General features: G+C 37.5%; 1 protein-coding gene across 1 annotated transcript in view; it reads left to right on the top strand.

Annotated features, from left to right (window-relative positions):
• Sox21b overlaps positions 1–25,338 on the top strand; it is a 296,779-nt gene that overhangs the window by 76,555 nt on the left and 194,886 nt on the right. The window contains exon 2 of the mRNA XM_067757495.1: positions 23,570–24,558. Within this exon, the coding sequence (XP_067613596.1) occupies positions 23,711–24,558 (848 nt within the window). The 5' untranslated portion in view covers positions 23,570–23,710. The remainder of the gene's footprint in view (positions 1–23,569; positions 24,559–25,338) is intronic.

The raw sequence follows: 25,338 nt of genomic DNA, 5'->3' as shown, positions 1-25,338 counted from the left end.
ATGCCCATTTTTTAAAATTTGAAGTTTTTAAACGGTTTTATTTAGGAAATTTAAGTAACTTCCCGATAAGCTACAAGCTTGAAACTTGGAATATAGTTCAGAACCCGATGACAATGCAATAATAAGAAAAAAATCGCCGCTAGGTGGCGCATCGTGGTGTGATGGTAGCGTGCCCCGCCATCCACGCCAAAGATCCTGAGTTCCAGCCCCGGGAGAAGCTACATCAAAATTTTAGAAACAAGTTTTTTCAATTAGAAGAAAATTTTTCTAAGCGAAGTCGCCCCTCGGTAGTGTTTGGCAAGCACTCTGGGTGTATTTCTGCCATGAAAAGCTCTCAGTAAAAACTTATCTGCCTTGCAGATGCCGTTCGGAGTCGTCATAAAACAAGTAGGTCCCGTCCCGCTTATTTGTAGGAAAAATTAAAAGGAGCACGACGCAAATTGGAAGCTCGGCCTAAAAATATTCGGAGGTTATCGCGCCTCACATTTATTTATTTTATAGGTGGCGCAAGGATCGAGATATTCACAAAAATCGCATTTGTGGTCCGATTTGGTCCATATTTGGAACACATAATACATACATACATACATGAATAGAAAGTGACCTATAATGTCCGATTTGGCTCATATTTGGAACAAATATTACATACAGTCCGGTAGAAGTGACAGCAAAATATTTTGGAGTTGGAGGAGGGACAAGCATACGTGGCGCAGAGTCGAGTAAAGTCTTTGGAAGGATTATGTATTGAGGACTTAGGTTGTAACAAATTGTCAGGAAAGAGTCCTTGTAATAATTAGTCACTAAATGACTTAAATAGAATGAGAAATAATAGGGAATTAAATAAAGGCTAAAAACTTGAAAATAAAATAATTAAAAAAAATTGTTTAAGTTAAACGGTTTTATTGAAAACAATACTTACATGAAAAATAATTATCCGAAAAGCTAGAAAATAATTAGGTAGGTCCTAGGTACTAGTCATCACACTCCTTATCAATCTAGGGCGTTGATCAGACAATTAAATAAACGAGTTGGACGCGTCATATTTCTATTGATAGTCATAAGTAAAACCAACTGAACCTTAATCGGGTTATGCTACGCCTCACATTTTTAGAAATTTCCCGCGCCCAACGCTTTTATTTAATTGTCTGATCAACGCCCTCGATTGATGAGGAATGTGAGGACTAGTACCTAGGACCTACCTAATTATTTTCTAGCTTTTAGTATTATTACTTCATATAAGTATAGTTTTCAATAAATCCGTTTAACTTAAAAATTTATTTTTAATTCTTTTATTCCTATTTATTGTTATAAATCCACTTGGGAAATGAAATACCATTGATATAAAGCTATTTTTTGCAAAAATGTAGCTTATTTTATTCGTCCACGACCCTTTTAAAAATCTTTTGTATAAAAGTGGGCATGGTCCTTAACCGATTTCATTAATTTTTCTTCAAAGCATTTCTTATAGTAAAGGCAACCTCTCTACCGAATTTTGTTACGATAGGTTTAACGATTTTTCATTTAAGTTTAATAATATTTGTAAAATTGATTTTATCACAAGTGGGCGGTGCCACGCCCATTTAAAAAAAAATGTTTCAAATTTTTAACCAAAGTCTCAATATCAGTCCACACGTCAAATTTCAACATTCTAGGTGTATTATTTACTAAATTATCAGGTTTTTTGTGTTTTCCAAAATGTTATATATATAAAAAGTGGGCGTGGTTATCATCCAATTTCTCTCATTTTCAATACCAATCTATTCTGAGTCCAGGTAAGCGCGAGTACCAAATTTGGTGAAGATATCTCAATATTTGCTCAAGTTATCGTGTTAACGGGTGGACGGTCATGGCTCAATCAAATTTTTTTTCGATACTGAAGATTTTGATATATGGAAGTCTATATCTATCTCGATTCCTTTATACCTGTACAACTAACCGCTATCCAATCAAAGTTAATATAATCTGTGTGCAAAGCCAATAAAAGAGTGCCAATACAGCAATGTATTGGATGGATTTACGAATATTTCAAGATACGAGAATCTATTATTTGATTTGTTTTCCAAAATTTGCTAAATAAAGGTCAAATATTGAATTATGACAGAATTAAATTTTACTTTGAAATAATATTTGATATACAAACAAGTAAGGAAGGTTAAGTTCGGGTGTAACCGAACATTACATACTCAGTTGAGAGCTATGGTGACAACATAAGGGAAAATAACCATGTAGGAAAATGGACCGAGGGTAACCCTGGAATGTGTTTGTATGACATGTGTATCAAATGAAAGGTGTTAATGAGTATTTTAAAAGGGCGTGATCCTTAGTTCCATAGGTGGACGCCGTTTCGAGATACCGCCATAAAGGTGGACCAGGGGAGACCCTAGAATTTGTTTGTACGATATGGGTATCAAATGAAAGGGGTTAGTGAGTATTTTAAAAGGGATTGGACCTTAGTTCTATAGGTGGATGCCTTTTCGAGATATAGCCATAAAGGTGGACCAGGGGTGACTCTAAAATGCGTTTGTACAATATGGGTATCAAACGAAAGTTGTTAATTAGTATTTTAAAAGGGCGTGGGGCTTAGTTCTATAGGTGGAACCTTTTCGAGATATCGCCATAAAGGTGGATCAGGGGTGCCTCTAGACTTTGTTTGTACGGTATGGGTATCAAATGTAAGGTGTTAATGAGTCTTTTTAAAAGGGAGTGGGTCTTAGATCTATAGGTGGTCGCCTTTTCGAGATATCGCCATAAAGGTGGACCAGGGGTGACCCTAGAATTTGTTTGCACGATATGTGTATCGAATGAAAGGGGTTAGTGAGTATTTTAAAAGGGAGTGGGCCTTAGTTCTATAGGTGGACGCCTTTTCGAGATAACGCCATAAAGGTGGACCAGGGGTGACTCTAGAATGCGTTTGAACAATATGGGTATCAAACGAAAGGTGCTAATGAGTATTTTAAAAGGGCATGGGGCTTAGTTCTATAGGTGGGCGCCTTTTCGAGATATCGCCATAAAGGTGGACCAGGGGTGACTCTAGACTTTGTTTGTACGATATGGGTATCAAATGTAAGGTGTTAATGAGTCTTTTTAAAAGGGAGTGGGCCTTAGATCTATAGGTGGTCGCCTTTTCGAGATATCGCCATAAAGGTGGACCAGGGGTGACTCTAGAATGTGTTAGTACAATATGCGTATCAAACGAAAGGTGTTAATTCGAGATATCGCCATAAAGGTGGACCATGGGTGAATTTAGAATGTGTTTGTACGATATGGGTATCAAATTAAAGGTATTAATGAGGGTTTTAAAAGGGAGTGGTGGTAGTTGTATAGGTGGCCGCCTTTTCGAGATATCGGCATAAGGGTGGACCAAGGGTGACTCTAGAATTTGTTTGTACAATATGGGAATCAAATGAAAGGTTTTAATGAGTATTTTAAAAGGGAGTGATCCTTAGTTCCATAGGTGGACGCCGTCTCGAGATATCGCCATAAAGGTGGACCAGGGGTGACCCTAGAATTTTTTTGTACGATATGGGTATCAAATGAAAGAGGTTAATGAGCATTTTAAAAGGGAGTGGGCCTTGGTTCTATAGGTGGACGCCTTTTCGAGATATCGCCATAAAGGTGGACCAGGGGTGACTCTAGAATGAGTTTGTAAAATATGGGTATCAAACGAAAGGTGTTAATGAGTCTTTTTAAAAGAGAGTGGGCCTTGGTTCTATAGGTTGTCGACTTTTCGAGATATCGCCATAAAGGTGGACCAGGGGTGACTCTAGAATATGTGACTCTAGAATAGGTGTTAATGAGTATTTTAAAAGGGCGTGGGGCTTAGTTCTATAGGTGGACGCCTTTTCATATCGCCATAAAGGTGGACCAAGGGTGACTCTAGAATGTGTTTGTACGATATGGGTATCATTTTAAAGGTATTAATGAGGCTTTTAAAAGGGAGTGGTGGTAGTTGTATATGTGAAGGCGTTTTCCAGTTATCGGCCAAAATGTGGACCAGAGTGTCCCAGAACATCATCTGTTGGATACCGCTAATTTATTTATATATATAATACCACCAACAGTATTCCTGCCAAGAATTCAAGGGTTTTTTATTTCGCCCTGCAAAACTTTTTCATTTCATTCTACTTAATATGGTAGGTGTCACACCCATTTTACTAATTTTATTTTCTAAAGTTATATTTTGCGTCAATAAACCAATCCAAATACCATGTTTCATCTCTTTTTTCATATTTGGTATAGAATTATGGCATATTTTTCATTTTTCGTAATTTTCGATATCGAAAAAGTGGGCGTGGTCATAGTCGGATTTCGGCCATTTTTTATACCAATACAAAGTGAGTTCAGATAAGTACGTGAACTGAGTTTAGTAGAGATATATAGATTTTTGCTCAAGTTATCGTGTTAACGGCCAAGCGGAAGGACAGACGGCCGACTGTGTATAAAAACTGGGCGTGGCTTCAACCGATTTCGCCCTTTTTCACAGAAATAAGTTATCGTCCGAGAATCTAAGCCCCTGCCAAATTTCACAAGGATTGGTAAATTTTGGTTCGACTTATGGCATTAAAAGTATCCTAGACAAATTAAATGAAAAAGGGCGGAGCCACGCCAATTTTGAAATTTTCTTTTATTTTTGCATTTTGTTGCACCATATCATTACTGGAGTTGAATGTTGACATAATTTACTTATATACTGTAAAGATATTAAATTTTTTGTTAAAATTTGACTTAAAAAAATTTTTTTTTAAAGTGGGCGTGATCGTTCTCCGATTTTACTAATTTTTATTAGGCATACATACAGTAATAGGAGTAACGTTCCTGCCAAATTTCATCATGATATCTTCATCGACTGCCAAATTACAGCTTGCAAAATTTTAAATTACCTTCTTTAAAAAGTGGGCGGTGCCACACCCTAGGTCCAAAATTTTACTAGTTTTCTATTCAGCGTCATCAGTTCAACTCACGTACCAAGTTTCATCACTTTATCCGTCTTTGGTAATGAATTATCGCACTTTTTCGGTTTTTCAAAATTTTCGATATCGAAAAAGTGGGCGTGGTTATAGTCCGATATTGTTCATTTCAAATAGCGATCTGAGATGAGTGCTCAGGAACCTACATACCAATTTTCATCAAGATACCTCAAAATTTACTCAAGTTATCGTGTTAACGGACAGACGGACGACGGACGGACGGACGATCCTGATGATTTTGATATATGGAAGTCTATATCTATCTCGATTCCTTTATACCTGTACAACCAACCGTTATCCAATCAAAGTTAATATACTCTGTGAGCTCTGCTCAACTGAGTATAAAAAATCACTAGACGCTACCGCCGAATCGTACTTTCCCGCGCCCAACGCTTTTATTTAATTGTCTGATCAACGCCCTCGATTGATGAGGAATGTGAGGACTAGTACCTAGGACCTACCTAATTATTTTCTAGCTTTTAGTATTATTACTTCATATAAGTATAGTTTTCAATAAATCCGTTTAACTTAAAAATTTATTTTTAATTCTTTTATTCCTATTTATTGTTATAAATCCACTTGGGAAATGAAATACCATTGATATAAAGCTATTTTTTGCAAAAATGTAGCTTATTTTATTCGTCCACGACCCTTTTAAAAATCTTTTGTATAAAAGTGGGCATGGTCCTTAACCGATTTCATTAATTTTTCTTCAAAGCATTTCTTATAGTAAAGGCAACCTCTCTACCGAATTTTGTTACGATAGGTTTAACGATTTTTCATTTAAGTTTAATAATATTTGTAAAATTGATTTTATCACAAGTGGGCGGTGCCACGCCCATTTAAAAAAAAATGTTTCAAATTTTTAACCAAAGTCTCAATATCAGTCCACACGTCAAATTTCAACATTCTAGGTGTATTATTTACTAAATTATCAGGTTTTTTGTGTTTTCCAAAATGTTATATATATAAAAAGTGGGCGTGGTTATCATCCAATTTCTCTCATTTTCAATACCAATCTATTCTGAGTCCAGGTAAGCGCGAGTACCAAATTTGGTGAAGATATCTCAATATTTGCTCAAGTTATCGTGTTAACGGGTGGACGGTCATGGCTCAATCAAATTTTTTTTCGATACTGAAGATTTTGATATATGGAAATCTATATCTATCTCGATTCCTTTATACCTGTACAACTAACCGTTATCCAATCAAAGTTAATATAATCTGTGTGCAAAGCCAATAAAAGAGTGCCAATACAGCAACTAAGACGCCCGATGGATTTACGAATATTTCAAGATACGAGAATCTATTATTTGATTTGTTTTCCAAAATTTGCTAAATAAAGGTCAAATATTAAATTATGACAGAATTAAATTTTACTTTGAAATAATATTTGATATACAAACAAGTAAGGAAGGTTAAGTTCGGGTGTAACCGAACATTACATACTCAGTTGAGAGCTTTGGTGACAACATAAGGGAAAATAACCATGTAGGAAAATGGACCGAGGGTAACCCTGGAATGTGTTTGTATGACATGTGTATCAAATGAAAGGTGTTAATGAGTATTTTAAAAGGGCGTGATCCTTAGTTCCATAGGTGGACGCCGTTTCGAGATACCGCCATAAAGGTGGACCAGGGGAGACCCTAGAATTTGTTTGTACGATATGGGTATCAAATGAAAGGGGTTAGTGAGTATTTTAAAAGGGATTGGACCTTAGTTCTATAGGTGGATGCCTTTTCGAGATATAGCCATAAAGGTGGACCAGGGGTGACTCTAAAATGCGTTTGTACAATATGGGTATCAAACGAAAGTTGTTAATTAGTATTTTAAAAGGGCGTGGGGCTTAGTTCTATAGGTGGAACCTTTTCGAGATATCGCCATAAAGGTGGATCAGGGGTGCCTCTAGACTTTGTTTGTACGGTATGGGTATCAAATGTAAGGTGTTAATGAGTCTTTTTAAAAGGGAGTGGGTCTTAGATCTATAGGTGGTCGCCTTTTCGAGATATCGCCATAAAGGTGGACCAGGGGTGACCCTAGAATTTGTTTGCACGATATGGGTATCGAATGAAAGGGGTTAGTGAGTATTTTAAAAGGGAGTGGGCCTTAGTTCTATAGGTGGACGCCTTTTCGAGATAACGCCATAAAGGTGGACCAGGGGTGACTCTAGAATGCGTTTGAACAATATGGGTATCAAACGAAAGGTGCTAATGAGTATTTTAAAAGGGCATGGGACTTAGTTCTATAGGTGGTCGCCTTTTCGAGATATCGCCATAAAGGTGGACCAGGGGTGACTGAATGTGTTAGTACAATATGCGTATCAAACGAAAGGTGTTAATTCGAGATATCGCCATAAAGGTGGACCATGGGTGAATTTAGAATGTGTTTGTACGATATGGGTATCAAATTAAAGGTATTAATGAGGGTTTTAAAAGGGAGTGGTGGTAGTTGTATAGGTGGCCGCCTTTTCGAGATATCGGCATAAGGGTGGACCAAGGGTGACTCTAGAATTTGTTTGTACGATATGGGAATCAAATGAAAGGTTTTAATGAGTATTTTAAAAGGGAGTGATCCTTAGTTCCATAGGTGGACGCCGTCTCGAGATATCGCCATAAAGGTGGACCAGGGGTGACCCTAGAATTTTTTTGTACGATATGGGTATCAAATGAAAGAGGTTAATGAGCATTTTAAAAGGGAGTGGGCCTTGGTTCTATAGGTGGACGCCTTTTCGAGATATCGCCATAAAGGTGGACCAGGGGTGACTCTAGAATGAGTTTGTAAAATATGGGTATCAAACGAAAGGTGTTAATGAGTCTTTTTAAAAGAGAGTGGGCCTTGGTTCTATAGGTTGTCGACTTTTCGAGATATCGCCATAAAGGTGGACCAGGGGTGACTCTAGAATATGTGACTCTAGAATAGGTGTAAATGAGTATTTTAAAAGGGCGTGGGGCTTAGTTCTATAGGTGGACGCCTTTTCATATCGCCATAAAGGTGGACCAAGGGTGACTCTAGAATGTGTTTGTACGATATGGGTGTCAAATTAAAGGTATTAATGAGGCTTTTAAAAGGGAGTGGTGGTAGTTGTATATGTGAAGGCGTTTTCCAGTTATCGGCCAAAATGTGGACCAGAGTGTCCCAGAACATCATCTGTTGGATACCGCTAATTTATTTATATATATAATACCACCAACAGTATTCCTGCCAAGAATTCAAGGGTTTTTTATTTCGCCCTGCAAAACTTTTTCATTTCATTCTACTTAATATGGTAGGTGTCACACCCATTTTACTAATTTTATTTTCTAAAGTTATATTTTGCGTCAATAAACCAATCCAAATACCATGTTTCATCTCTTTTTTCATATTTGGTATAGAATTATGGCATATTTTTCATTTTTCGTAATTTTCGATATCGAAAAAGTGGGCGTGGTCATAGTGGGATTTCGGCCATTTTTTATACCAATACAAAGTGAGATCAGATAAGTACGTGAACTGAGTTTACTAGAGATATATAGATTTTTGCTCAAGTTATCGTGTTAACGGCCAAGCGGAAGGACAGACGGCCGACTGTGTATAAAAACTGGGCGTGGCTTCAACCGATTTCGCCCTTTTTCACAGAAATAAGTTATCGTCCGAGAATCTAAGCCCCTGCCAAATTTCACAAGGATTGGTAAATTTTGGTTCGACTTATGGCATTAAAAGTATCCTAGACAAATTAAATGAAAAAGGGCGGAGCCACGCCAATTTTGAAATTTTCTTTTATTTTTGCATTTTGTTGCACCATATCATTACTGGAGTTGAATGTTGACATAATTTACTTATATACTGTAAAGATATTAAATTTTTTGTTAAAATTTGACTTAAAAAAATTTTTTTTTAAAGTGGGCGTGATCGTTCTCCGATTTTACTAATTTTTATTAGGCATACATACAGTAATAGGAGTAACGTTCCTGCCAAATTTCATCATGATATCTTCATCGACTGCCAAATTACAGCTTGCAAAATTTTAAATTACCTTCTTTAAAAAGTGGGCGGTGCCACACCCATGGTCCAAAATTTTACTAGTTTTCTATTCAGCGTCATCAGTTCAACTCACGTACCAAGTTTCATCACTTTATCCGTCTTTGGTAATGAATTATCGCACTTTTTCGGTTTTTCAAAATTTTCGATATCGAAAAAGTGGGCGTGGTTATAGTCCGATATTGTTCATTTCAAATAGCGATCTGAAATGAGTGCTCAGGAACCTACATACCAATTTTCATCAAGATACCTCAAAATTTACTCAAGTTATCGTGTTAACGGACAGACGGACGACGGACGGACGGACGATCCTGATGATTTTGATATATGGAAGTCTATATCTATCTCGATTCCTTTATACCTGTACAACCAACCGTTATCCAATCAAAGTTAATATACTCTGTGAGCTCTGCTCAACTGAGTATAAAAAATCACTAGACGCTACCGCCGAATCGTACTTTTTTCGAGTGAAAACGGTTTTCACCCCATTAATGGTGTTGTTATTGTTGCTAATATTGTAGCGATAAAGACAATATCCGGTGATTTTGGGAAGAGCCATGGATGCTGATGGTCCTTTGACGGATATAGATCCGGTACGTTCCGGTAAGAAGCACCATCAAGGTATAAGCCCGACCATCTCGGAAACGATTTGATATGACCTTATTGAACCTTCTAGACCATCCCACCCCCCACCTCCTATATCCGTGAGAAACTTGCGGTCGCGGATGCAAACAAACAGGACTCGCCTCGGAAAGGTGCCATTAACAATTGTGTGTGAGAAGCTATAAATTCGCTGGCAGCCCCTTCATAGGGCTGCGCTACACAACCCCGTGAATCACTTGGGTATTTTAGTCGCCTCTTAAGATAGGTATACCTGCCGCGGATATATTCTAAGGCCCTAACCTGTTGGGAGTTCCCGTTAAAGATCTTCTTTCTTCTTAGCATCGCGTCATATAATGCTTTTCAATCGTACCTACAGTTTGTGACCTTTTTCTAGACTTAGTATATGAGATATAGAGAACAATCCAGAATCGCAACGTGATATGTTGCAAAGGACATATCGCTCATTTACTTCAATAGTGTCATAACTCAAAAAATATGACTTTTGAGTTAATAACATATAAACGTACTCAATAACATGATCTATGTTGTGTACAAAAATATTTGTGATCCGTTAAAAATTTACCACGTGCTACACAAATGAAAATATGCCTTTATATGTGCAACATACGGCAGTTAAAATCTTTGAATGGCTCTCCTGGAAAATTTTGTTTTTTGAGTTATGACACTATTGAAGTAAATGAGCGATATGTACGTGAATAAAGAACAATTATTTGATTTTTACTTTGATGAGATAGCAAATCGGAAGCATTTTCAATTCACATTGTTGTAAACCATTTTGAAATCGGGTCAAAAATATCAAAGTTATAGCAAGTTTAGTAGATCAATATAGCTTCATTTAAAAACATCAACTTTTTTTTTCTATACAAATTTCATACGAATACTCATGTAGGTTTTATACATATATCCAGTAGCTAAATCACTTGACCAATTTGATATAACCTTGCGTTTTTTGAGCTGGTTTTCTTATTGCTTGAACAAATATGATTTGGAAATGATTAAGCTTTAATATTACATCAAAGTAAATTATAATGAAATTCCTTGCTCTTTATTAAGGTATTTTGCAACATACTTCTATATGAATCCATATTTTGGTGGCCGCCGTAGTGTAGTGTTAGAATGCTCCGCCAACCACACCGAAGATCTCAGGTTCAAGTCCCGGTAAAGAAACATCGAAAATTTATGTTTTTTCAATTAGAAAAAATTTTTTCTTATCGAGGTCGCCCCTCGGCAGTGATTTGGCAGACACTTCGAATGTATTTCTGCCAACTCAAAACAAGCCTTGCATTTAAATTGTGTTCTATTTCTCGCATAAACGCACGAACTTTTCCTGAGATATTGCTCTGATTGAAACATGTTATATGGCGGGATGTAAGGGCGAAAGGAGATCTTTAATGGGGTAAAAATCGTTTTCGCAGTTCCATAAAAAAGTGGAGATTTTTATACTCAGTTGAGCAGAGCTCACAGAGTATATTAAGTTTGATTGGATAACGGTTGGTTGTACATATATAAAGGAATCGAGATAGATATAGACTTCTATATATCAAAATAATCAGGATCGAAAAAAAATTTGATTGAGCCATGTCCGTCCGTCCGTCCGTCCGTCCGTCCGTTAACACGATAACTTGAGTAAATTTTGAGGTAACTTGATGAAATTTGGTACGTAGGTTCCTGAGCACTCATCTCAGATCGCTATTTAAAATGAACGATATCGGACTATAACCACGCCCACTTTTTCGATATCGAAAATTTCGTAAAACCGAAAAAGTGCGATAATTCATTACCAAATACGGATTAAGCGATGAAACTTGGTGGATGAGTTGAATTTATGACGCAGAATAGAAAATTAGTAAAATTTTGGACAATGGGCGTGGCACCGCCCACTTTTAAAAGAAGGTAATTTATAATTTTTGCAAGCTGTAATTTGTCAGTCGTTGAAGATATCATAATGAAATTTCGCAGGGACGTTACTCCTGTTACTATATGTACGCCTAAAAAAAATTAGCAAAATCGGAGAAGGACCACGCCCACTTTTAAAAAAAATTTTTTTTTAAGTAAAATTTTAACAAAAAATTTAATATCTTTACAGTATATAAGTAAATTATGTCAACATTCAACTCCAGTAATGACATGGTGCAACAAAATACAAAAATAAAAGAAAATTTCAAAATGGGCGTGGCTCCGCCCTTTTTCATTTAATTTGTCTAGGATACTTTTAACGCCATAAGTCGAACAAAAATTAACCAATCCTTTTGAAATTTGGTAGGGGAATAAATTTTATGATGTTAACTGTTTTCTGTGAAAACGGGCGAAATCGGTTTATGCCACGCCCAGTTTTTATACACAGTCGTCCGTCTGTCCTTCCGCATGGCCGTTAACACTATAACTTGAGTAAATTTTGAGGTAACTTGATGAAATTTGGTACGTAGGTTCCAGACCACTCATCTCAGATCACTATTTAAAATGAACAATATCGGACTATAAACACGCCAATTTTGCGATATCGAAAATTTCGAAAACCCGTAAAAATGCGATAATTCATTACCAAAGACGAATAAAGCGATGAAGCTTGGTAGGTGAGTTGAACTTATGACGCAGAATAGAAAGTTAGTAAAATTTTGGACAATGGGCGTGGCACCGCCCACTTTTAAAAGAAGGTAATTTAAAACTTTTGCAAGCTGTAATTTGTCAGTCGTTGAAGATATCATGATGAAATTTGGCAGGGACGTTACTCCTATTACTATATGTACGCCTAATAAAAATTAGCAAAATCGGAGAAGGACCACGCCCACTTTAAAAAAAAAAATTTTTTAAAGTAAAATTTTAACAAAAAATTTAATATCTTTACAGTATATAAGTAAATTATGTCAACATTCAACTCCAGTAATGACATGGTGCAACAAAATACAAAAATAAAAGAAAATTTCAAAATGGGCGTGGCATCGCCCTTTTTCATTAAATTTGTCTAGGATACTTTTAACGCCAAAAGTCGAACAAAAATTAGCCAATCCTTTTGAAATTTGGTAGGGGAATAGATTTTATGATGTTAACTGTTTTCTGTGAAAACGGGCGAAATCGGTTTATGCCACGCCCAGTTTTTATACACAGTCGTTCGTCTGTCCTTCCGCATGGCCGTTAACACGATAACTTGAGCAAAAATCGACATATCTTTAATGAACTTAGTTCACGTACTTACTTGAACTCACTTTATTTTGGTATGAAAAATGAACGAAATCCGACGCTAATCGAAAATTACGAAAAATGAAAAAAATGCCATAATTCTATACCAAATACGAAAAAAGGGATGAAACATGGTGAGGTAATTGGATTGGTTTATTGACACGAAATATAACTTTAGAAAAAACTTTATAAAATGGCTGTGACACCTACCATATTAAGTAGAAGAAAATGAAAAAGTTCCGCAGGGCGAAATAAAAAACCCTTAAAATCTTGGCAGGTATTATATATATAAATAAATTAGCGGTATCCAACAGATGATGTTCTGTGTCACCCTGGTCCACATTTTGGTCGCGATCTGGAAAACGCCTTCACATATACAACTACCACCACTCCCTTTTAAAACTCTCATTAATACCTTTAATTTGATACCCATATCGTACAAACACATTCTAGAGTCACCCTGGTCCACCTTTATGGCGATATTTCGAAACGGCGTCCACCTATAGAACTAAGGCCCACTCCCTTTTAAAATACTCATTAACACCTTTCTTTTGATACCCATATTGTACAAACAAATTCTAGGGTCACCCCTGGTCTACCTTTATGGCGGTATCTCGAAACGGCGTCCACCTATGGAACTAAGGATTACTCCCTTTTAAAATACTCATTAACACCCTTCATTTGATACCCATATCGTACAAACGCATTCTAGAGTCAACCCTGATCCACCTTTATGGCTATATCCCTAAATGGCGTTCACCTATAGAACTATGGCCCACTCCCTCATAAAATACTCTTTAACACCTTTCATTTGATACCCATATCATACAAAGGCATTCTAGAGTCACCCCTGGTCCACCTTTATGGCGATATCTCGAAAAGGCGACCACCTATACAACAACCACCACTCCCTTTTAAAACCCTCATTAATACCTTTAATTTGATACCCATATCGTACAAACACATTCTAGAGTCACCCCTGGTCCACCTTTATGGCGATACTTCGAAACGGCGTCCACCTATAGAACTAAGGCCCACTCCCTTTTAAAATACTCATTAACACCATTCGTTTGATGCCCATATTGTACAAACAAATTCTAGGGTCACCCCTGGTCCACCCTTGTGGCGATATCTCGAAACGGCGTCCACCTATGGAACTAAGGATTACTCCCTTTTAAAATACTCATTAACACCTTTCTTTTGATACCCATATTGTACAAACAAATTCTAGGGTCACCCCTGGTCCACCTTTATGGCGATATCTCGAAACTGCGTCCACGTATGGAACTAAGGATAACTCCCTTTTAAAATACTCATTAACACCTTTCATTTGATACCCATATCGTACAAACGCATTCTAGAGTCACCCCTGGTCCACCTTCATGGCGATATCTCGAAAAGGCGACCACCTATACAACTACCACCTCTCCCTTTTAAAATACTCATTAACACCATTCGTTTGATGCCCATATTGTACAAACAAATTCTAGGGTCACCCCTGGTCCACCTTTATGGCGATATCTCGAAACGGTGTCCACCCCTGGAACTAAGCATCACTCCCTTTTAAAATACTCATTAACACCTTTCTTTTGATACCCATATTGTACAAACATATTCTAGGGTCACCCCTGGTCCACCTTTATGGCGATATCTCGAAACGGCGTCCACCTGTGGAACTAAGCATCACTCCCTTTTAAAATACTCATTAACATCTTTCGTTTGATACCCATATTGTACAAACGCATTCTAGGGTCACACCTGGTCCACCTTTATGGCGATATCTCGAAACGGCGTCCACCTGTCGAACTAAGCATCACTCCCTTTTAAAATACTCATTAACACCTTTATTTTGATACCAATATTGTACAAACAAATTCTAGGGTCACACCTGGTCCACCTTTGTGGCGACATCTCGAAACGGCGTCTACCTGTGGAACTAAGTATTACTCCCTTTTAAAATGCTCATTAACACCTTTCATTTGATACCCATATCGTACAAACGCATTCTAGAGTCAACCTGATCCACCTTTATGGCTATATCTCAAAAAGGCGACCACTTATACAACTACCACCACTCTCTTTTAAAACCCTCATTAATACCTTTAATTTGATACCCATATCGTACAAACAAATTCTAGGGTCACACCTGGTCCACCTTTATGGCGATATCTCGAAACGGCGTCCACCTGTGGAACTAAGCGTCACTCCCTTTTAAAATACTCTTTAACACCTTTCTTTTGATACCCATATTGTACAAACAAATTCTAGGGTCACCCCTGGTCCACCTTTATGGCGATATCTCGAAACGGCCTCCACCTATGGAACTAAGGGTTACTCCCTTTTAAAATACTCATTAACACCTTTCATTTGATACCCATATCGTACAAACACATTCTAGAGTCAACCTGATCCACCTTTATGGCTATATCCCTAAATGGCGTCCACCTATAGAACTATGGCCCACTCCCTCTTAAAATACTCTTTAATACCTGCCATTTGATACGCATGTCATACAAACACATTCCAGATTTTCCCTCGGTTCATTTTCCTACATGGTTATTTTCCCTTATGTTGTCACCATAGCTCTCAACTGAGTATGTAATGTTCGGTTACACCCGAACTTAACCTTCCTTACTTGTTTTATAATCACTTCACGAAATCTCAGACCCAATGCATGTTAACTGAACTTTACCTTACCAATCTATTTCTGTAAGGTTTTTCACGTACATGATCAACAAATTAAAATTTTTCAAACGCAACGTCAAAACGGCACTTCTGAAAGCTATGCAATTCGGTACAATTTGTTTTTAGATCATGATATTCCGCCCAGCAAACTTTTTTTAACGGTCAGTTTAATGTACATACATTTGTTATATTTGTACCCCTTTGTGCAGACCCCATTCAAAATGTTACTGGCATTTTTATCAACCCATTAAAATTTATATATTCTTTGTTATTTTTGTGATTTGTTTGTATTTTGCATTAGACATTTTGTGTGCTTGTTCGACAAACTCTTTATTCGTTTGTTATTTGTATTGTTATTCTATGTTGGTTCAAATGATGTGATAAATATTTGTAAATATGTAAGGAGCACTCTCTTGCAGGAGTTTGTTAGTATTCTTTTAATTTTCTAGATGTTAATTCCTCAATGGGTCGTCAAATCAAATTAATCAATAAATACTCTGAAGACATCATGTTTTTAAATATAGGCAAATAAATGTACTTATGCATATTAGACGGTTTCAAGCATTTTTAAAACTTTGTCGCAAATAAAACGGAAACAACTGCCAGGTTTGCCCAACTAACAAATAACAACAATACAGGAGGTTTTTCTATTGCATTTTTCGATTTGCCTTCGCTCTATTTGAGGTTAATGTGATGGTTGTGAAAGGAAATAAATACATCCAACACATTTTGTCAGATTTTTGATTAACCAACTCGTTAACCAGGTATCCAAATTAATATTTTTACCAAACATGTTAATCTAGCATATGGGTCTCCATTTCAATAAAATTCAGACCTTTGATTGTTGTTTTTAATGTTGCTGTTTGAGCAGTGCTTCGCCCCATCCACTAGGCGCGACCGATCACAAATTGTCATCAAAATACTCTAACGGGAGTCCAAGGAAGCTTGCAGTTTCAACAGGGGTGGACCAAAGTGAGAGGGGTGTTAGAGGCGTTGGTTCCACATTCCAATTGAAGTAATAGTTGGTGTCATGTGAGGACACATTGCAAGCAGGACATACATTATGTATGTCGGGGTTTATTCTGGATAGGTAAGAGTTTAACCTGTTAAAATATCCAGGGGAGTGCTTTCGTCTTCTGCTAGTTCTGGGTATTTTTCTTTAAGAACTGGGTTCGCCGGACAATTCCTTTCATAGAGGTCTGACGACTTTTTGTGACTATCACTGAAGATCTGTTTTTTTTTTTTTCTTCATACGGCTGTGTTCTCAGGGAGGTGTTGCCTCTTCCATCAGATGTCTGTTGGGATGCCCCGGTTTCTGGGTATTCAACAGAAACTGTTTGTTTAGCATTTTATTTCTCTCCCTAATTGGAAGTACTCTCCCCTCGCTGTGTAAGTGGTGTTCTGTGAACATAAGAAGACAGCACGTAGTGGTTCTAAGCGCGGTGTTTTCTTCCAGTTAGTAACCTTCAGGCTTGCCGACCATATCGGGGACGCGTAGCATGCAATCGGCCGGCCAGTTGATTTGAAAGTGGTAATGAGCATTTCTTTGTCTTTACCTCAAGTGGCAAGAGATTTGAGGATTTTAGGTACAATTGCGGTTGCATGCTCGCCAAAATGTAGATCCCGATCGAATGTCACACCCAGTATTTTTGGGTGTAAGAAAGTCGGTACCGTAATGCCATCGATGTGGATGTTCAATATGGTCGACATTTGCCGCGCCCCTGTTGTAAATAAAATCGCCTATTATTGGATCGCGGACAATGTATGGTCCGGAACCTGGGACCATTTTTGTGCAGTCATCGGCGTAGGATACAATGGAAACACCTTCTGAAGGCGAACGTAGCTTCAAAGTTAAACAAAAGCGGGGATAGGACACCACCATGTGGTACCTCTTGTTTAATTATTCTGGGTTTAGATAATACATTCCTGAATTGCGCCGATGCTTCCCGACCAGACAGACAATTTGCGGTCCACCTTTGGAGACTTGGAGGAAGGGACGATTTTTCCAAGTGTTGCAGTAACGTGTCGTGGTTGCGTTTAACGCAGTCCTATGCACCATGAGTAGATTGTGCGGATTTTTTATGGAGAATGGCAGATCGAGCGACACTAGCGCCATCTGACCTGAAAAATTAGCCATCTTCCAACTTTTGTTGCAAGCAAAGCATAAGAAGAAGAATTGGGCATTTGATTTGGCTAAGGGTGTTTTCACACTTTGCAAGTGCAATAATTTTCCCCACTTGTTGGTACTTTTCTAAAATTTTTCACAGTTAAAAACTGCGATTAAACAAATGAATAGAACACAAAATATGTTAGCAAGTATTTTTCTTGTAACAGTGCTTCGCGAAATTTTATATGTGAATGGGCAAGGCGAAATAAACTTCAATTGCCAAGTCTGAAGTTCCTTCATATTTACAAACGCAACATCTTGCGTGATTGTGGCGATGTTACTGGCATGCAGAAGAATACTTTGAACGCATCTATATGAAAAACTTCATTGTGTCTCAGCCTTTAAAAACAAACAACTACTTAAAAATAATAACTAAAAACAAGTAAGGGTGTCTTAGTTCGGGTGTAACCGAACATTGAATACTCAGCTGGTAGTTTCCAACGTATAGTTCATTCAGCTTCAGTTTTTTGACACTTAGTTTTATAAGAAGTGGGCTTGTTTATTATTCGTTTTTGGTCGCTTTTATTAAAAAATATTTCTCTTTATATAGTGAATAATTACGCCGAATTTGTTCGCTATAAATCAATTTTTCTTCCAGTTATGGCTCCCGAAACGTAAAATAATGATTGCTCAGAATTAGGACGCCCCTTTTTTTAAACGGTTTTATTTAGGTTGAGTTGACTGGCACGAATTTTGTAATTGAAATTTAAGTAACTTCCCGATAAGCTACAGGCTTGAAACTTGGAGTATAGTTCAGAACACGATGACAATGCAATAATAAGAAAAAAATCGCCGCTAGGTGGCGCAAGGATCGAGATATTCACAAAAATCGCATTTGTGGTCTGATTTGGCTCATATTTGGAACACATAATACATACAAGAATAGAAAGCGACCTATGGAAAAAAATCGCCGCTAGGTGGCGCAAAGATCGATATATTCAAAAAAAATTTATTTGGGGTCCGATTTGGTCCATATTTGGAACACATAATACATACATGAATAGAAAGCGACCTATGATGTCCGATTTGGCTCATATTTTAACAAATATTACATACAGTCCGATAGAAGTGACATCAAAATATTTTGGAGTTGGAGGAGGGACAAGCATACGTGGCGCAGAGTCGAGTAAAGTCTTTGGAAGGATTATCTATTCAGGACTTAGAATGTAACAAATTGTCAGGAAAGAGTCCTTGTAATAATGAGTCACTGAATGAACTAAATAGAATGAGAAATAATAGGCAATTAAATAAAGACTAAAAAACTTAAAAATAAAATGATCAAAAAAATTTTTTTTAAGTTTAAGTTTAAGGTTTTATTGAAAACAATACTTACATGAAGTAATAATAATACTAAAAGCTAGAAAATAGGTCCTAGGTACTAGTCATCACACTCCTCATCAATATAGGGCGTTGATCAGACAATTAAATAAAAGCGTTGGACGCGTCAAATTTCTATCGATAGTCATATATAAGACCAACTGAACCTTAATACAGTTATGCTACGCCTCACACTTTTAAAAATTTTCACGTGGTTTACCAAAAGTACATAAAGGCAATATGCCCCTAAGACCCATCTGTTCTATGATCAATACCCCGTCCTACAACCTATGCAAATACTAGACAAATATTTTAAAAAACCTGACGGCAAAATCGAAATTCAATGTAAAAAGTGCAATAGAGTTTAAAGATAAAATTAATGACTCCTATATATATGATGATGAGCGTCTAGTGTTGTTGTTGTTGTAGCAATGCTCGCCCCACCTAATAGCCGTGACTGATCACAAATTGTCATCAATATCCTCTAACGGGAGTCCAAGGAAACTTGCCGTTTCAACAGGGGTGGACCATAAGGAAAGGGGTGTTAGAGGCGTTGGTTCCACATTACAATTGAAGAGATGGTAAGTGTCATCTGGGGACACATTGCAAGCGGGGAATACATTTTGTATGTCGGGGTTGATTCTGGATAGGTAAGAGTTTAACCTGTTACAGTATCCAGAACGAAGTTGAGCAAGACTGGTACGCGTTTCCCTGGGGAGTATGTGTTCCTCTTCCGCGAGTTTTGGATAATTTTCGTTAAGCACTGGATTCCCCGGGCAATTCCCGGCATAAAGGTCCGACGCCTGTTTATGGAGTTCACCAAGGACCTGCTTGTGTTGTTTCACTTCATACGGCTGGGTTCTCAGGTGCCGTATTTCCTCAAAATGCTTACGGAGATGACTCCTTAATCCCCGAGGCGGTGCTGGTTCATCAATCAGATGTCTGTTGGGATGCCCAGGTTTCTGGGTATTCAACAGGAACTGTTTGGTCAGCATATCATTTCTCTCCCTGATGGGGAGTATTCTCGCCTCATTATGCAGATGGTGTTCTGGGGACATAAGAAGACAGTCCGTGGCGATTCTGAGAGCGGAATTTTTTGGCAGGCCTGTAGTTTCTTCCAGTGGGTGATTTTTAGGCTTGGCGACCATATGGGTGACGCGTAGCACGTAATCGGCTGGCTAATTGCTTTGTATGTAGTCATGAGCGTTTCTTTATCTTTTCCCCAAGTGCTGCCAGCGAGGGATTTGAGGATTTTGTTACGGCTCTGAATTCTCGGAACAATTGCGGCTGCGTGCTCACCAAAATGTAGATCCTGATCAAACGTCACACCCAAGATTTTGGGGTGTAGGACAGTCGGTAGCGTAGTGCCATCGACATGGATGTTCAAAATGGTCGACATTTGGGACGTCCATGTTGTAAATAAGGTCGCGGAAGATTTAGTCGGTGATAATGCCAGAAAAAACTGGAGAGATCAGGGAGGTAGCCGTTTATTTTTTTGCATAGCGGATCGATCTTTGGGCCTGAGCCTGTGGCCATTATTGTGCAGTCATCGGCGTAGGAGACTATTGTGACTCCTTCCGGTGGTAAAAGTAGCTTAGATATTTAGAAATTAAACAAAAGTGGGGATAGGACTCCACCCTGTGGCACCCCTTGTTTAATTCTCCTTGGTTTTGATGTTTCGTTTCTAAATTGCACCGATGCCTGCCGACGTCTAGTGTCGTTTGATGTTGTATCATGGTTTCCGAGTATACCAACAGATTTAGCTATACAAACTATAATGACAAAGTGGGAGAACTTAAAAGAACGCACGGATATTCCAAGGAGACTTTTTATGGAAATATTAACCTTTTGTATCGTAGAAAATAGATATTTAAAGTGTTAAGAAGGGATTTATACACAGCTAAAAGGGCTTCCGAAGGGATCTCCGGCATCGCCGGTAGTAGCAGACATCATAATGGAGGAAATTCTCGAAAAATAGGGACAAAAACGAGACTACTAAGCAAGTACGTAGATGATGTATTTGCCATAGTAAAGGAGGAAGACTTGGAGGAGACGAAGGACATATTCAACTCGTACCATAGGGATATTCAGTTCACAATTGAGCTGGAAACAGAGAATAAATTACCTTTTTTGGACGCTTCAGTCTGCAAACGGGACAACAAAATAAAATTGTATTGGTACCAAAAATCCACTTCTTGTGGAAGATTAATAAATTACAAATCGAAACACCCTAGGAATATGATAATAAATACGGCCAAAAATTTCATCGCGAAGGTATTGGACACAAGCGACATAGTGTTCCATCCAGAAAACAAAAAACGAATTACACATATTTTAAAAATGAATGATTTCCCTCCAGGAATAATACAGATGATGATAAAATCACACAAACAAAACGTAAAAGTGGACACGAAAATATACAAGTCGATGGTATATATACCCGGTTTTTCGGAAAGATTAAAGGGCTCTGATACATACAATAAGGAGAATATAAAAATAGTACATAAACCGACTCACACAACGAATCAATTCTTCAGCAATATGAAAAGTAGAATAGCAACCATGGACAAGAATAACGTAATATACAGGATTCCATGTGCTGGCGACGGAAACACGGAATGTAATAAGGAATATGTCGGGCCCACGAAGAATAAGCTAAAAACGAGGATATCGGGACATCGATCGGATATGAAAAATATATCAGGAAGGGCACAGAAAACGGCACTCGCAGCCCGCTGTGCAGAAAGCGGACATAAAGCAGATTTTGATACTGTGAGGGTATTGCAGCAAGAGCAGCATTATAAGAAACGCTTCACGTTAGAGATGCTCCACATAGCCAACGTACCAACAAATAAAAGGCTCAATTACAAAATAGACATTGAAAACTGCTCACACAACTACAGACACCTACTAGATAATTGGAAAAATTTGTTCAAAGCTGCATATCAAACAGGACGAACGTATGTAGTTTAGCTAAGAACAAAATAATGTACGTACGAAAAATTGTTAAGCTAACTTACATTGTTGTTGTAGCCCCTGATGACGATATCCGATAGAAATCGAAATATATTGGGAATAAAAACAAACTAGTGTTTTATTAAAATTGAACTTGAGCCGGCTAAATTAATGAATACTTTAGACAGATTTCGTTAATTTTTTCTTAACTCATTCCGTATTACAATGCTAATCAGTTTACCAAGTTTTGTGACAACAACTTAAGCGGTTTTTGAATTATGACAAATATTATTTGAAAAATTGATTTTGTCAGAAGTACACCAAATTTCAACAAGATATCTCAAAAATTTACTCAAATTGTCGTTCTGTCGGACGGACGGTTGGACATGGCTGAATGAATTTCATTTTTCATCCTGATCTATTTGATATATGGAATTCTATATTTATCTCCATTAGTTTATGCCGTTACAAACAACCGCAATGCAAAAATTGTTAATATACTCTATGAGCTTTGCTCAGCTAAGTATGAACAAATTCAAAGATATCTGAAGAGATATTATAGCAAAATCGAAATAGCTTTAATATCAGCCAGTATGCTTAATTGTTTCTGTATAATTTTCAGTTTTTTCCGTCATTATCAAAAATACAGTAATTTAACAAATACAAAAATTATTGCGTCTAAATCTCAATACAATTTTAGGAATAAGGCACCAACAGCTTGACTTTAGTACGACTTTATAATATATACATTCACACTGAGGCAAATGCGTCATTGGGGCTTAAAATTAGAAATGCAAAGCATTTCTCCATACAAACAACTCAACTACGCATTTCATCGCATTTTAACAGACTCGTGATACAAAAAGTAGAATAACTCAGAGCAAGACAGTTCATTAAACCCAGTTATGTCAATTATTTTAACCTGGCATAAGATAGAGCAGCTCAATAAACAAAACTTATATTTTGATTTTATTTGCTTTGTTTGGAAAATCCTCAAAGAAAAATTAAAAAAAAAATTACAATTATTGTAATGGAAATGAGAATTTATATGGGGAAGTGCTTCGCGTTTCTCATTTTGAGCCTAAAAGACGCATTTGCTGCCATGTAAAGGTTGGTGCTAACATAGTTTTTCAGGCTTCATACCAGTTTTTATTTTATTTAAAAGATATTAGCATTGCCAATTTATGCGACGATTTTTTATGGAATGATCCTTTGAGTGAGCATGGCATCGCCCATGTTTGAAGTAAAAATTCCTATATTTTCTTGGAGGCGATTTAGCTTTCTGCTAATATATCGTCTCGTTTCTGAAAATTTGACTACAATTGAGAAATTTTTGAGAAACTAACAAAATAACCTGGTATATGAAGGAGCTTGAAACGATAATAAATCGGTAAATGAATCGAGATAGATATGGAATAAGGTATTTAACTCTCATTTTAAAAGAAAGAAGAAGGGAAGATCAAACATCAGTTTAGAGACATACAATTAAGAGACATACTTTCCTCAGCATTTCTTCTAAGAATTAAAAGTATACTTCGAAAATGTTATGCATTTTTGTTGTAAAATTTAGATCCGTTCTAACAAAGATACTATCTATGACAAATGAATATTACCTAAATGATAATAATTATATATCTTCCAAATTCTTTTTTATTTACAGGCTCACTTTTTCAAAACCTTTTATCATCGACCTTAATAGCACCATTCATTCAGTCCAACCCGGTCCCACAATTCACAGTATTACCGCGACCTTACCCGTAAGACCGCAAACCAAGCAAATCTTCTTACGCTTCTTCACAAAATGATGGATCGTATCCCATCATTATCGTTATCAGGCATCTCGCTCGCGCATCCACTTTCGTTATCCACAACTGGACAACAATTACAAAATCATTTTAACTCCGCATCTGCGGTTACATCTTCTACAGGCACAGGTGGACATCATCACCAACATCACCATCACCACTTCGGTCAATTAGCTGCCGTTGTTCATCATCAGCAGCAACAGCAATTGCAGCAGCAACAACAACAACAGCAACATCATCACCAGCAGGCTCATCTGCAAGCACATCACACCAGTCATCATCAGTTATCATTAAACTCCGGTTCTTCAACAAGCCACTCTCCTACATCTAGCAATTCCGCATCAGCGTCGATACACCATCATCAGTCTTCCCTTGTAGGAACTGCCGCCCATACGGCATCACATTCTGGAATTCATTCTTCTCCAACACCACTGTCGCATCATCCACACAGTGTTAACAACGCAACATCGCTGTCGCTCCATCAGACAGCTTCAACTTCGTCATCAGCAGGCTCAGCCGGATCGAGTGGCTCGTTAGCTTCAGGTTGTGGTGTGCCTAGTTCACCAGGGCATCAGTTACAACAACATCATAACTCAACAACACTGCATAGCCAACATCAGCATTCTCTGCATCACACCACACACCATCATCACACGCACGGTCATTTACACGCGCACATCGCATCTGCCTCATCACCTGCTAACGCAACGAATTCAGCGAGTACTGCATCCGTGATGGCTGCCGCAGCCGCTGCGCATCTGCACCACAATTCACAGGGCTCATCACCGATGACAAACCTACACCAAAACATGGGCGGCTTAATGAATAGCGGAAGCAGTGCCAGGTAATTACGCCAACCACTTAAATTTATCCAATAAACGCCCACTTTGCCTTCCATTCATTCGAGCTGAAAATCTATTGATTTTGATGAGAAGCGTTAATTGAAATTTTCACGACTGGTGAATGATTTAGGCACCCCTCTATTATAAATTGGACAATAGTATTTCCAAAAGTTAGAGAAGAGCTAGCGTTCACAACATACACAGTTAACACAACAACACAACAGTTAGTACATAAACACTTTGGTTAGTGGTTGAATTCAATTAATAATAAAATGTAGCTTGTAGACGTTTGAAACAATCCAAATCAGTTCTGTGCGAATTAAAACAAGTAAGGACGTTCAAATTCGGGTGGGACCGAATATTATATAATCTGTTGTGAGCTCTTATCGCACAAATCATTTAGTTTTTGTTCTTTGACTTTAAGTTTTTACTATAAAAATGAGAAATATACTTTAGAATAGGTCGAAAATAAAAGGTGGTAATGTCCGCTCCTAAATTTAAAGACTATGTTGAGAGGGTTTCGGTTATTTGACGTCCGATTTTTAAAATTGGTATGTGATTATTTTGGCCTTGAGAAGCTTCACATTTCCGTTTCCGTTTAATGTCCTTTTAAGCTATGTAGTCGTTTTCACATGATTAGGTCAACCCCAAATTTACTTAGCCTCCAAAAAATAGATATCGGCTTACGAAGTTCGAAATTCAACATTTCGAAATTCTATTTTTTTTTTCTTTGTTAACGCGTGCAGCTGTTATACCAAATTCCTCAAAAAAAGAATTAAGCC

The sequence above is a fragment of the Eurosta solidaginis genome, chromosome 5 (assembly GCF_040869045.1).
Source record: "Eurosta solidaginis isolate ZX-2024a chromosome 5, ASM4086904v1, whole genome shotgun sequence".
Classification (NCBI taxonomy): Eukaryota; Metazoa; Arthropoda; class Insecta; order Diptera; family Tephritidae; genus Eurosta; species Eurosta solidaginis.
The sequence above is the reverse complement of the archived record's forward strand: the minus strand, read 5'-3'. Positions and strand labels throughout refer to the sequence as shown.